This window comes from Penicillium malachiteum, assembly GCF_028827825.1.
Source record: "Penicillium malachiteum strain IBT 17515 chromosome Unknown utg000005l:1.0-9002435.0:326005.0-9005861.0, whole genome shotgun sequence".
Taxonomy (NCBI): Eukaryota; Fungi; Ascomycota; class Eurotiomycetes; order Eurotiales; family Aspergillaceae; genus Penicillium; species Penicillium malachiteum.
The window spans coordinates 6,965,312-6,977,703 of record NW_026643099.1 but is presented as its reverse complement, the minus strand read 5'-3'; the positions used below and the strand labels follow the sequence as shown (position 1 = coordinate 6,977,703).

Genomic DNA, 12,392 nt, shown 5'->3' with positions numbered 1-12,392 from the left:
GAGTATCGACTCCGTGGGTATTGGCAGCACAGGGATATTATGCAGGGATGTCTTAGCTTCATGGGTGCAACATTCCACAACTTCAGGGCCAGACCCAAATAACGGTGACCAAATTGATTCGACACATCCAGCTTCCCTCTGCTCCCCGTTCGCCGCAAAGCTCCGGTATCGAAAGAATCCGGAGAGCCCCTCCGCAGTGTGGAGTCAAGAAGTAGTTTTCCGACGGGAAAATGAATCAAGTTGATGGTAATGAGAGAAAGAGGTTCCACCGGAGACAACGGGAAGTAACGTGATTGGGGCGATAACAATCTTTATCAATGCGTTTCCCGATCAAAAGAGTTACCGTCGGTCAAGTTGAGTCGGTCAATCTACTATGTGGTTCTCACGCAATTCTTAAATATTTCTTAAAAAAAGAAATTCATCCTTCTTCTCAATCTCTCCTCTCCTCTCTCCTCTATTTACCTTCGAATTGTTACCTTAGACGTGTTGAAAAAGGTGTTGGAGTTTCGCCCCGCTTCCCCCTTCCTACGTCACACTCCGGTAGCTATCTCAATGGCGGCGTCCTGTCTTGCTCTACGCAGCAGCCGTCAGCTGCTGCTGCGGTCGCGTGTGCGGGCTGGTCCCTCACCAGTGGCCCTGCGATCAGCTTCAATTTCTCAATTGAACCTCACCCGACGCAGCTTACACACTCAACAGCCTCAGCAACCCGCTACGCGCCGCGGTGTCTATACTAGCTCCGTTGCCGCCCATGGCGATCCTCACCCCGAGGACATTTTCCAGCCCCTCGACACTTTCCCCCGTCGCCACATTGGACCCTCCCCCGATGCGGCCTCCGAGATGCTGGCTGCCCTGGACCCTCCAGCGGCTCATTTGGACCAATTTGTCAAGCAGGTCCTTCCCGAGGATATTCTCTCCAAGAAGGACTTGAAAGTCACTGAGCCCCATGCCGACATCAACCTTTATCGCTCAAGCGTCCAGGGCGGTCTGGGCGAGACTGATATGCTGAAGCTGCTGGACACCTACCGTAAGCAGATTGATGTCTCAGGCAAGACCTACATTGGTACTGGTTACTACCCGACCATTGTGCCTCCGGTTATTCTCCGTAATGTCCTGGAGAACCCCGCCTGGTACACCAGCTATACTCCCTACCAGCCCGAAATCAGTCAGGGTCGTTTGGAGTCTCTGTTGAACTACCAGACTCTCTCCGCTGACCTGACTGGTCTGCCCTTCGCCAGTGCCTCCCTTCTGGATGAGGGCACCGCTGCCGCCGAGGCCATGACCATGTCCTTCGCTACTATGCCCGCCTCGAAGCAGAAGAAGGCCGAGAAGTCTTACGTCGTGTCTCACCTGTGCCACCCTCAGACCATTGCCGTCATGCAGTCCCGTGCCGAGGGATTCGGAATCAACCTGGTTGTGGGAGACATTATGGCTGAGAACTTCAAGTTGGTCAAGGAGCAGGGTGATCACCTGATTGGTGTTCTCGCTCAGTACCCTGACACCGAGGGTGGTGTCTACGACTTCCAGTCGCTCAGTGACTCCATCCACAGCCAGGGCGGTACCTTCAGTGTTGCTACTGATCTGCTTGCTCTGACCATCCTCAAGGCACCCGGTGAGTTTGGTGCTGACATTGCCTTCGGTAGCGCCCAGCGATTGGGTGTCCCCATGGGCTTCGGTGGTCCCCACGCTGCTTTCTTCGCCTGCGCGGACAAGTACAAGCGTAAGGTTCCTGGCCGTGTTGTCGGTGTGTCCAAGGACCGTCTTGGCAACCGTGCTCTTCGTCTGGCTTTGCAGACTCGCGAGCAGCACATTCGTCGTGAGAAGGCCACCAGCAACATCTGTACCGCTCAGGCTCTCCTTGCCAACATGACTGCCATGTACGCCATCTACCACGGTCCCGTTGGTCTGAAGTCAATTGCCCAGCGTATCATGTCTATGACTTCTCTCCTGCGCCAGAAGCTGGTCGGTCTCGGTTACAATGTTCCAGTTCGGTCCAACACCGAGGGCGAGGCTGTCTTTGACACTCTTGCCATTGAGCTCGGTGATGCTGCTGAGGCTGATGCCATTGTTGCTGCCGCTCGCGATGCTTCCATCTTCCTCCGCCGTCTCGGCGGTAACAAGGTTGGTCTCTCTCTTGACGAGACCGTTGGCCGTGATGAGATCAAGGACATCCTAAAGGTTTTTGCCGCTCACAAGGGCGCTGCCCCTGTTGAGGTTGATGGTACTCTCTCCGTCGCATCTATCCCTGCTAGCTTGGAGCGTACCTCTGAGTTCTTGACTCACCCTGTGTTCAACACCCACCACTCCGAGACTGAGATGCTGCGTTACATCCACCACCTTGAGTCGAAGGATCTGTCTCTGGCGCACTCCATGATTCCTCTTGGATCCTGCACCATGAAGCTCAACGCTACCACTGAAATGATCCCCGTTTCTTGGCCCGAGTTCTCCAACATTCACCCCTTCATGCCTGCTGACAAGGCCAAGGGCTATATCCAGATGATCGATGATCTCGAGGCTCAGCTCGCCGATATCACTGGCATGGCTGAGGTCACCGTGCAGCCCAACTCTGGTGCTCAGGGTGAGTTCGCCGGTCTGCGTGTGATCAAGAAGTACCAGGAGGCCCAGGGTGACAACCAGCGCAACGTCTGCTTGATCCCCGCCTCTGCTCACGGTACCAACCCTGCCAGTGCGGCTATGGCTGGTATGCGTGTTGTCACCATCAAGTGTGACACCAAGACTGGTAACCTGGATCTGGGTGATCTCAAGACCAAGTGTGAGAAGCATAAGGATGAGCTGGCCGCGTTCATGATTACCTACCCCAGTACATTTGGTGTGTTCGAGCCCGGTGCCAAGGAGGCTTGTCGCCTGGTGCACGAGTTCGGCGGCCAGGTCTACATGGATGGTGCCAACATGAACGCCCAGATTGGTCTGTGCTCTCCTGGCGAGATCGGTGCTGACGTCTGCCACTTGAACCTGCACAAGACTTTCTGTATTCCCCACGGTGGTGGTGGTCCTGGTGTTGGCCCCATTGGTGTCGCCAAGCACCTGGCTCCTTACCTGCCTTCTCACCCTACCAGCGAGTACCTCCAAGCCAAGCGCGGTGAAAAGGCCTCTCCCCCGATCAGTGCCGCTCCCTGGGTAGTGCCAGCATTCTCCCCATCACCTTCAACTACATCAATATGATGGGTGAGCGCGGCCTGACCCACGCTACCAAGATCACTCTCCTCAACGCCAACTACATCATGTCCCGTCTCAAGCCCCACTACCCAATCCTGTACACTAACGAGCACGGTCGCTGTGCTCACGAGTTCATCCTCGATGTGCGTGGATTCAAGGAGACCTGCGGTGTCGAGGCCATCGACATTGCCAAGCGTCTCCAGGACTACGGCTTCCACGCTCCCACCATGTCCTGGCCCGTCGCCAACACCCTGATGATCGAGCCCACAGAATCAGAGAACAAGGCCGAGCTGGACCGCTTCATCAACGCCCTGATCTCTATCCGTGGTGAGATCGCTGAGGTGGAAGCTGGCAAGCAACCTCGCGAGGGTAACGTTCTGAAGAACTCACCACACACCCAGCGGGATCTGCTTCAAAGCGAGTGGAATCGCCCCTACACTCGTGAACAAGCGGCGTACCCTGTGCCCTGGTTGTTGGAGAAGAAGTTCTGGCCCACAGTCACTCGTGTTGATGATGGTAAGTTTCATTCGTTCTACTCATCCCATTTTGATTTCATCGCATACTAACTTTTTCATAGCTTTCGGTGACCAGAATCTGTTCTGCACTTGTGGCCCTGTCGAAGACAGTGAATAGATTATATGATACCCCTGTTTTTGCAGATTCTTTAACTGACTCTGCGGTTTTCTTCTGTGTATACATTCAACATTTTTATGATGACGATTTTCTTTGTGGCTAGCGATAGAGCTGTCAATTCAACAATAATATTATTATGGCTGTTCAAACGTTCGCTCTTATCACTGTTTACTTGCGTATATGCTTGACTTGGGATTTGGAAGAATGTCAGTGTGCAGGTAGTAAGTAGTATTAATACTCTAGACCATTAAAACTATTACCTATTAAGCTACCTGGAGAACTAGGGTACCAGGCCTTGCCTAGATGATCGCATCTCTCCACAGCTACTTCCTAGGTGCCTTCTTAGACCAGTCTTCTACTAAGCCTCCTGTTATATTCAACAGCGAACTTACACTCCAGCCCGAGTAATTCTGTTCAAACTTCTCATTCCCACTTGTACCTTCCCCGCACACTGCTTACTCTTATTCGTTGCACGTTGACGTTTTTCCCTGCTTAAAATGCCGACATGTGAAAGCTCTTATCAGTGCCCCTTTTACAATACATGACAGTACAAACCCCCACTTGGCGTTTCTTATATATGCGGACAACTTCCCCAATCTCACCCGCACGTGTAATTAATACTTGGTATTACCCTATCGGAGCCAGCCGATCACCGAGTACAAATCCACCGCAAATCCACTTTTCATCTTTCGATCATCTTCATCTCACCCGCTCTATTCAGCTCTCAACAAATCCAGGAAGAATAACCTTGATCGGATCCTGCTGGTAATTGCAACGCTACTATCTCCTCTTGTTCTCACGCGTATATCTGGCCATCATTCCCGTTCATCGCGATGTTCTGATTTGGACTGTTTTCTTGCGCTTGTGGATCTGATCTGCAGTCGAAGCTTGAAGCTTGATTATATACACCTATATCCAGAATAGAGTAGACTTGACTATCTGTACAGTCGCGATTTGTGCGTTATTTGTTGCCAGTGGTGAATATATCAGAAATTCGAAGAACTGAACGCCATGATGTCCAACGTTGTGTATACGGTCTATCGCGACACGTTCATTCATCTGACACGGCTTCCTGAGGGCCCATCTCGATCTAAACCACAGCTAGTTCGCAATTGTGGTGCACTTTGGGTATCCACAGAAGACGGCCGGATCAAGGGTCTTGATTGGAGTGCTGGAGATGAAGAATCGTTCGGCGCATTGATGGCCCGCAATGGCTGGATAGATATCAATGCGGATACACAGACACCTGGAGCAGGGGGTATGAAGGTGCAGGTTGTGAAAGCGGATGAAGCAAGAAACGAATTCTTCTTCCCTGGGTTCATCGGTACGTCAATACGAACTAGGTACATTCTTGCTGGCTTTCTCACATCTAACCTAAACAGATACCCACATCCACGCTCCTCAATATCCCAACGCCGGTCTCTTCGGCTCAACGACTCTACTTGACTGGCTAGAAGCCTATACCTTCCCCGTGGAATCAGCCTTCGGTAAAACAAATACAACCCCAACCAATGATCCCAAAGATACACCCCCATCCGCTCTACGAATCTACGACCAAGTAATCGCGCGCACTCTCTCTCATGGCACAACCTGCGCCTCCTACTTCGCAACCGTGCACGTCCCAGCAACGAATGCTCTCGCCGCTCTATGCCACAAACGGGGTCAACGAGCCTTCATAGGACGCGTCTGCATGGATAACCCATCCTTCTGTCCAGAATACTACCGGGACGCAACAGCCGAGGAATCACTCACATCCACAAAATCGGTAATCGAATATATTCACACACTCGATCCAAAGGGCCATCTTATAAAACCAATCATCACACCTCGATTCGTGCCAACCTGTACCAGACCCGCACTGGAAAGCCTCGGATCCCTGGCTGCGAGTTACGAACCCCCGTTACATATCCAAACCCACATCTCCGAGAACCTCAACGAAGTGGCCCTCGTTGAAAAATTGTTCCCTGGTGTAAGTTACGCAGGTGTTTACGATAAATATAGCCTCCTTACAAAGCGCACGATCCTCGCGCACGCGGTTCATCTCTCATCTTCAGAGCGCGCGCTTATTCGAGCTCGCGATGCGAAGATCTCACATTGTCCCGCTTCGAACTCTGCGCTCGGATCGGGTATTGCGCCCGTGCGAACCTTTCTAGATGAGGGTTTGACAGTTGGATTGGGGACTGATGTAAGTGGAGGGTATAGTCCTAGTATTCTTGAAGCGGCGAGACAAGCTTGTCTTGCGTCGAGGTTACTAGGACATACTGCTTCCTTTTCAGACCAGAAGAATGAGGAATGTGAGGCTGGGAGAGAGAAGCTTTCTGTGGAAGAGAGCTTGTACCTCGCTACTAGAGGAGGCGCGGCTGTTATTGATATGGCGGATGAGCTTGGTGGATTTGAGGAGGGGATGATCTTCGATGCGCAGCTTATTCAATTGGGATCGGTTGCTGCGGTTGAAGGGTTACTTGAGGGTACTGGAAATGTGCTGGTGGATGGACCAGTTGGCAATGTTGACTTATTCGGCACAGAGACTTGGGAAGAGAAGATCCAGAAGTGGGTTTGGAGTGGTGATGACCGCAATGTCAAGGCAGTTTGGGTTGCAGGGCGTTTAGTGCATCGGAGGGCTTAGATGGGGATTTATGTACTGCAGTTAACGGTCCAAAATACAAACCTTCAAGCTATGTCCAACTTCGGACCTCCGGAACGTACTATGACTCACTTCCAAGGGGGCATAATCCTTCAAATCCTTCAAATCTGTTCAGCTGGAAGCCCGAGACTGTCAGTGTCTGACTTCGGCTATTTCTCACTTAGTGCAAAGATCCTCGGAAAATTGAATACCCTAGGTCCCTACCTAGCTATTTCCTTATTTTCTCACTCATTTACCTCGTCGCATGGGAATTCAGGTGCAAAATCTCACGCCAATTTAGAGGAGATCCATATGCAGTATGAGGGCTAACTGGTGTGGCTCTGGTGGGTGCGAAATCGGATCTAAGGACCCGGTTACAATCAGGGTTGTGGAACCTCCGATTTAACAGTGAGTATTGGCGTAAATAAAATAATCTGGTCGACTATGCACACGAACTGACATCATACAGACAAATGGTATCGTTCACGTGTGTCCTATGTGCATGTCAAAAATATACTCGTTCTCGAAAAGATCAAACTGATTCAGGAGAAGAAAATCAATCTTGAAGAATGGGTAGAGATACCATTTCCTGTCCCATTCTGGGACAGATATAACCGCATGATTCTCGTGGACCTCGAAACTGGCATGGTCATGATTCGGGTGTGGCATAAGGACAAGGAAGGCCCTCAGAAAATGACAGTCTCCGAGGCTGAACTCGCTGCCGTGTGCAACAAGCCTGCTTTCATGCCTGAAGACTGGCGTTACGAACCTGTTCAATATCCAAAGCTAAGCACCCCCAATCAGAAGAAGCCGATACCTGAATTGCCAGTGGCAATCTGTCCACAAATTGAACCACCCACGGCCATGTTTGAGCTTCAACAGAAATTCTTTATAGACCTCGTTCTCATATGAAGAGCCTTTATAGATGATCCGTTTACTTGTAATTACTCTCACACTTCATTTCGTGCAGTGTCAAGCGCATTTCTTCGCATCGCGGCTTGGGATTTTGAGGTGACTAACAAACCAGAAGGGCTTCCAGTAACATATGAATCCTTTCCGGAGTGGAAATACCCAGACAGCGACATTTACTGGTTTCATGGCGTGCTAGTAATACTCGATAGCGATATTGGCTGTCCGGATTCCATTCACCTGGCGTTAAAAAAAGCTAAAAGATTTCTTGACAAATCCGATTCACATCGCAAAGTTCGCTGCGTTCTCCTCTCGCCCATGCATGCTGTGTTCTGCGAGATCTTTGAGAAAAGCAGTACTTGGACCAGACCTTTTCCAATCGTCACTAGCCTCGCAGGGTCGGAAAGTTCTCCGGGATTTCGCCTTCTAGCACATATTTTCTCCACAAACTGCGTCAAATCAAACTATGCCTCCTCTGAGAATTTTCTCTCTCGCCTTCCGATGGAAATCCTCATGTCTATCTTCAAAAAGTCCGAGCCAAGGGACCAAGTGGCATTGGCACAAGCGTCATTCAAGATTGAAGAATTATATTATGCGTCATTGCCACAATTTTCACATATCCTAAAGGTGGCAAGAGTTATTCTATCCGTGCCTTGTTGTGGGAAACGCATCAATTCAGATGAAGAACTGCTCTGTTGTCAGTGTTTGACGTGGCAACATCGAGAGTGCATTGATCATGATGGTGAATGTTCAGACAACGATTGGACCTGCCTCTCCTGTCAACAGAGGGTTAATCGTTTCGAGCTGGAACCAAGAGGAGTTCATCAATCTAGTTTTGAGTACATTCACCGACGGCGGAGGGAACATCATATTCTAACTCCCAGAGGGGTGCAAGTCCCACTACTCCGGCTCAACGCGTCTCGCAGGTGGAAACCTTCTGGGTTTGACTTCTTTATCCGGTTTAACAACGATTTTTCAGGACTTGGCTATGCGCACCATACGAAACGTCTAAGGTGTAATATAGCGAGAGTCAAACAGCCCAATGGCAACATACTAAATACTCTGAGTCAGTGATGGCTCAGGCTGTTCCAGAATATCTGTTCGGGTTTGGACTTTCACTAATACTAGTAGGTAACAATATATATCAATCTGGGCTTTGAATGAGCCTATCTAGCATGATAGTATAGTCTCATGATATCATGATGACATAATATGGAGTACTAACTACCAGGGCTAGTACCTACACCTAGGCATGATATGTAGTGCAAGTGCCAGCCACGGTATACATCCAGTACTGGCATACATATGTAGGCTCTAGTAGCGCCCGGCGCTGAGTTGAGCCCAGAGGTCACCCCAGGTGCCCGTCATTCATGGATATTTCACTTTATTTCTACTACATATATGCATGTATATTTCGAGACTCGGATTTAAGCCCATTTTACTTGAAATTCTCAAAGTGAATAAAGGTATATTTTTAATCTTAACTATTGATGAGGATTTTAAGAACCTTGGAACCACTGGGCAGCACTTGAGTGCCACTACATAGTGGAGGCCTGGGGAAGGATGTGTTGATTCAGGGCTAGCTTGAAAGCCTGAGGCGCCTCGGCACGCTGAATCCAACGTGAATAGTTATGGATGAGAATAGTTTGTATATATAGTTCGGAGTAAGAATTACTCTGAAACTGCTCTATATAGTAGGTAGTACTAGTATGTGCCTCTCACTCTGCCTAGGTGAAAGTCATTTCCGAGGCTACATTCCACCGCACCAACAACATTCCAGCGAAATCGCTTTCAGCCGCATACCAGAACCAAGCAAGGGATGAAAGTGACAGCTTTGTCAAGACAGCAATTAATCATGTTCTGAAAATGACAGTTGGTGGCGGTGAAGTGGCGGGCTTGTTTAATTAGACTCGCCGATCAGGGCGGAGACTCCGGCGAAGAACAATATCAAGTCTTTTCATTGTTTGTTTCTCTTTCACCTGAACTGCCACCCTGCCAACATTCCGCCGATCATCACCACATGGGAGTCGTGATTCTGGTTTCGGCTACGATTCCCGTAGCGCGTGGGCTCTTTTTTTTAGTCCAGGTTTGGGAGTTTTCGGAAATACCTCCGAACAGTCTGTGATTCTTTTGGGTATGAAGGATGCTGGCTTCCGAGACCGATTCAGTGGAAATTCAGGAGTCATATTCAGTCTAATTGGCAGCCCTGGAGAGACTTGGGATCAATGAAATATCTCGAAGTAGAAAGCACAGTATCATCCATGGATAGGAATGGGGTATTTCCGGGACTCATACAAAACGGGAAACAGCTTGATGCAAGGAAGCTTATCTCGAACGAAGAAAGACTATAAATTCATGCAGGAAGATGCAGAGGTAGTGCAAATCATCCCAAATCCATAATATGCCAGGTACACGCCAAGGCCCAATTCTCTATTTGGGGTCACACATGTAGATCCACACTGTCCGCAGACGATACATCAGTCTCGGGTGTACCTGACAGACGTCTTCACTGCACCAATCAATTAAATGCTGTACCTGGTCAATGAGTAACAGGGACCCATTCGAGACGCCATGGACGCAAGCATTGTTCCTCGTTAGTATTGTTCTCGGATTTGGGTGAAGGTGATCAAATGCTTGAATTCGGGCATATATACCACCACGACCGCCGATCAACATGATGGACATCAAATTTGATCAGAAGAAAAGTTTCAACTCCGATATACATGAAGATGCAGCTCTCGACTTGGTACACCATCGCCCTGATTGCGGTGCAGGGCGTCTCGGCCTCGTTCGGCCCCTTTCGACGCGATTTGAAGCTGATGGCTGAGATGGGTCTCGATCCGGATGTTATGCGGGTGCAGAAGACTTCTGTTCATTCAGTCGTGAAGAACAGCTCCGATGATATTGCTGCGCAATATGTGACAGTAAGAATTACACATCACAAACAGGGATTAATGAGTTTTGCTAACACACATCAGTTGCCAATCGATCATACCGATTCTTCTGTGGGTACCTACAAGAACCGATACTGGGTACAGGAAGAGTACTACGAAAAAGGCGGACCGGTCTTTGTGTATGATGTGGGCGAATCGAATGCCGAGAGCACAGCTCAGCTGCAGCTTGGAAACGCGACTTCCTTTTTCGCGGGGATCTTGCAAGAGCACAATGCGATGGGAATTGTCTGGGAGCACCGGTGAGTACCAATACCCATGGGATAACTACGAGTCCGTTCTAACGATGCAACAGATACTATGGCGACTCCCTTCCCTTCCCCATCACCAACAATACCCCTCCTGAGCACTTCATCTACCTCACCAATGAACAAGCCCTGGCCGACATGCCGTACTTTGCCCAGAACTTCTCCCGTAAGGCATACCATGATGTTGATCTGAGACCCTCCGCTACCCCCTGGGTCATGGTCGGAGGCTCATATTCTGGAATGCGGTCTGCTTTCACTCGGAACAAGTACCCGGAAACAATTTTCGCATCCTATGCATCCTCAGCTCCGGTGCAAGCGCAGATCGACATGAGCGTGTATTTCGACCAAGTTTACGACGGCATGGTGTTCAATGGACATTTGAACTGCTCGCGGGATATCAAGGCGGCGATGCAGTATGTCGACGCTGAGTTGGGGAAAAATGAATCATCCGCTGCTGCTATCAAGAAGCTATTCTTTGGTGAAGGTGCCGAGACAAACAACAACGGCGATTTCACAGCTGCACTAGCTGGAGTTTTTGGATACTTCCAATCCTATGGTCTGGGTGGTGGAGAGGGTAGTCTGGGAGCTTTCTGTGAACACCTCGAAACCGACAATGAGAACCTTACCATCGCTGGCGCCCGTGGATTTGCACCATACCATGGTAGCGAATATGTCGTGAAACGCTTTGCCTCATGGCCGATCTTTGTGGAACTAGTCAATTTCAACTACGACACCAACTGCGAACAACTCGACGTGGACCAACCCCTTTCCTGTGTACTGAACCCGAAATCCATTGACGCCGACACCATCAGCTGGACATGGCAATTCTGCACCGAGTGGGGATATTTTCAAAGCATTAACATCGGACCTCACTCACTTCTATCTCGGTACCAATCTCTGGAATATGTTCAATATACCTGTAACCGACAATTCCCCGAGGCAGTTAAAATGGGACTTCTTCCGAGACACCCATTGGTACAAGCCACGAATAACCAAACCGGAGGCTGGTCAATTCGACCATCAAATGTTTACTGGAGCGGCGGTCAATTTGATCCGTGGCGAACATTATCTCCCCTCGCCACGGAAAAGGCTGCCCCACAGAATGTTCATTTCACGACGGAGATCCCCAAGTGTAATGTGGAGACTGCCGAGGATACAGTCTTCGGTTACATCATGCCTAACGCGGAGCATTGCTTTGACTTTAATATGAAGTTTGCACCGGGCAAGACTTCACGTGGATATTTTCACAAGGCGTTGAAGGAGTGGTTGCCTTGCTTTAAGGGGAATCAGATCAGTCAGACTCATTGAACCCCTGGCCAGATCGTCAGATCAGGTCGTATGTATCATAGCGTTCGACGAGAGTTCATTGCGTAGCCTGGCATCATCATACATAGACATTTAGATAGTTCTTAATATCTTGCATCATCAGTACATTCAATCTTCAAATCTCACCATCAAATGAAGTATTCAAACGTCGGTACGAGGTATAATGTACACATACTCCGTACTCTACGGAGTATTGATCCAGACACAGACCATGCCGGGTCCATCCCGAACTGATCGGCGATCAGCCCCCTAAACTCTGCATATACGGAGCTACTAGCATGAAATGGGTCGAATCGGAGGAATCGATCTATTCCATTTTCATACCATTTTGCGATCTACCCGAACTATTGGGTTTCTCACGTGTGATGTAACCGAGGATATTCCTTGATGGCTCATATACTCAATCGGATGCATAGGATTGCGCTTTTATTCAATATTCCAATTACCCCTAAATAAATTAAAAAACATCTCTCAGATCTCATCTTAACCCACTCAAAACCTCAGTTGACTATAGTTTAATTGAAGTAA

At 49.3% G+C, this 12,392-nt stretch overlaps 4 protein-coding genes across 4 annotated transcripts; all 4 read left to right on the top strand.

Annotated features, from left to right (window-relative positions):
- Nucleotides 1–552: 552 nt before the first annotated feature.
- On the top strand, nucleotides 553–3,807 carry N7483_012583 (glycine decarboxylase subunit P; the record flags this gene model as incomplete). The annotated part of the gene is made up of 3 exons (XM_057096010.1): nucleotides 553–3,077; nucleotides 3,140–3,690; nucleotides 3,752–3,807. The coding sequence occupies 3 exons, from the start codon at nucleotides 553–555 to the stop codon at nucleotides 3,805–3,807; spliced, it is 3,132 nt and encodes a 1,043-aa protein (XP_056941981.1).
- Nucleotides 3,808–4,821: 1,014 nt separating this feature from the next.
- Nucleotides 4,822–6,433, top strand: N7483_012582 (uncharacterized protein; the record flags this gene model as incomplete). The annotated part of the gene is made up of 2 exons (XM_057096009.1): nucleotides 4,822–5,131; nucleotides 5,190–6,433. 2 exons carry the CDS (start codon nucleotides 4,822–4,824, stop codon nucleotides 6,431–6,433), a joined length of 1,554 nt encoding a protein of 517 aa, XP_056941980.1.
- A 615-nt stretch (nucleotides 6,434–7,048) lies between these two features.
- On the top strand, nucleotides 7,049–7,342 carry N7483_012581 (uncharacterized protein; the record flags this gene model as incomplete). Its single annotated transcript, XM_057096008.1, has 1 exon — nucleotides 7,049–7,342. One exon carries the CDS (start codon nucleotides 7,049–7,051, stop codon nucleotides 7,340–7,342), a length of 294 nt encoding a protein of 97 aa, XP_056941979.1.
- A 2,720-nt stretch (nucleotides 7,343–10,062) lies between these two features.
- Nucleotides 10,063–11,846, top strand: N7483_012580 (putative serine peptidase, family S28; the record flags this gene model as incomplete). Its single annotated transcript, XM_057096007.1, has 2 exons — nucleotides 10,063–10,532; nucleotides 10,586–11,846. The coding sequence occupies 2 exons, from the start codon at nucleotides 10,063–10,065 to the stop codon at nucleotides 11,844–11,846; spliced, it is 1,731 nt and encodes a 576-aa protein (XP_056941978.1).
- Between the last annotated feature and the right edge of the window lie 546 nt (nucleotides 11,847–12,392).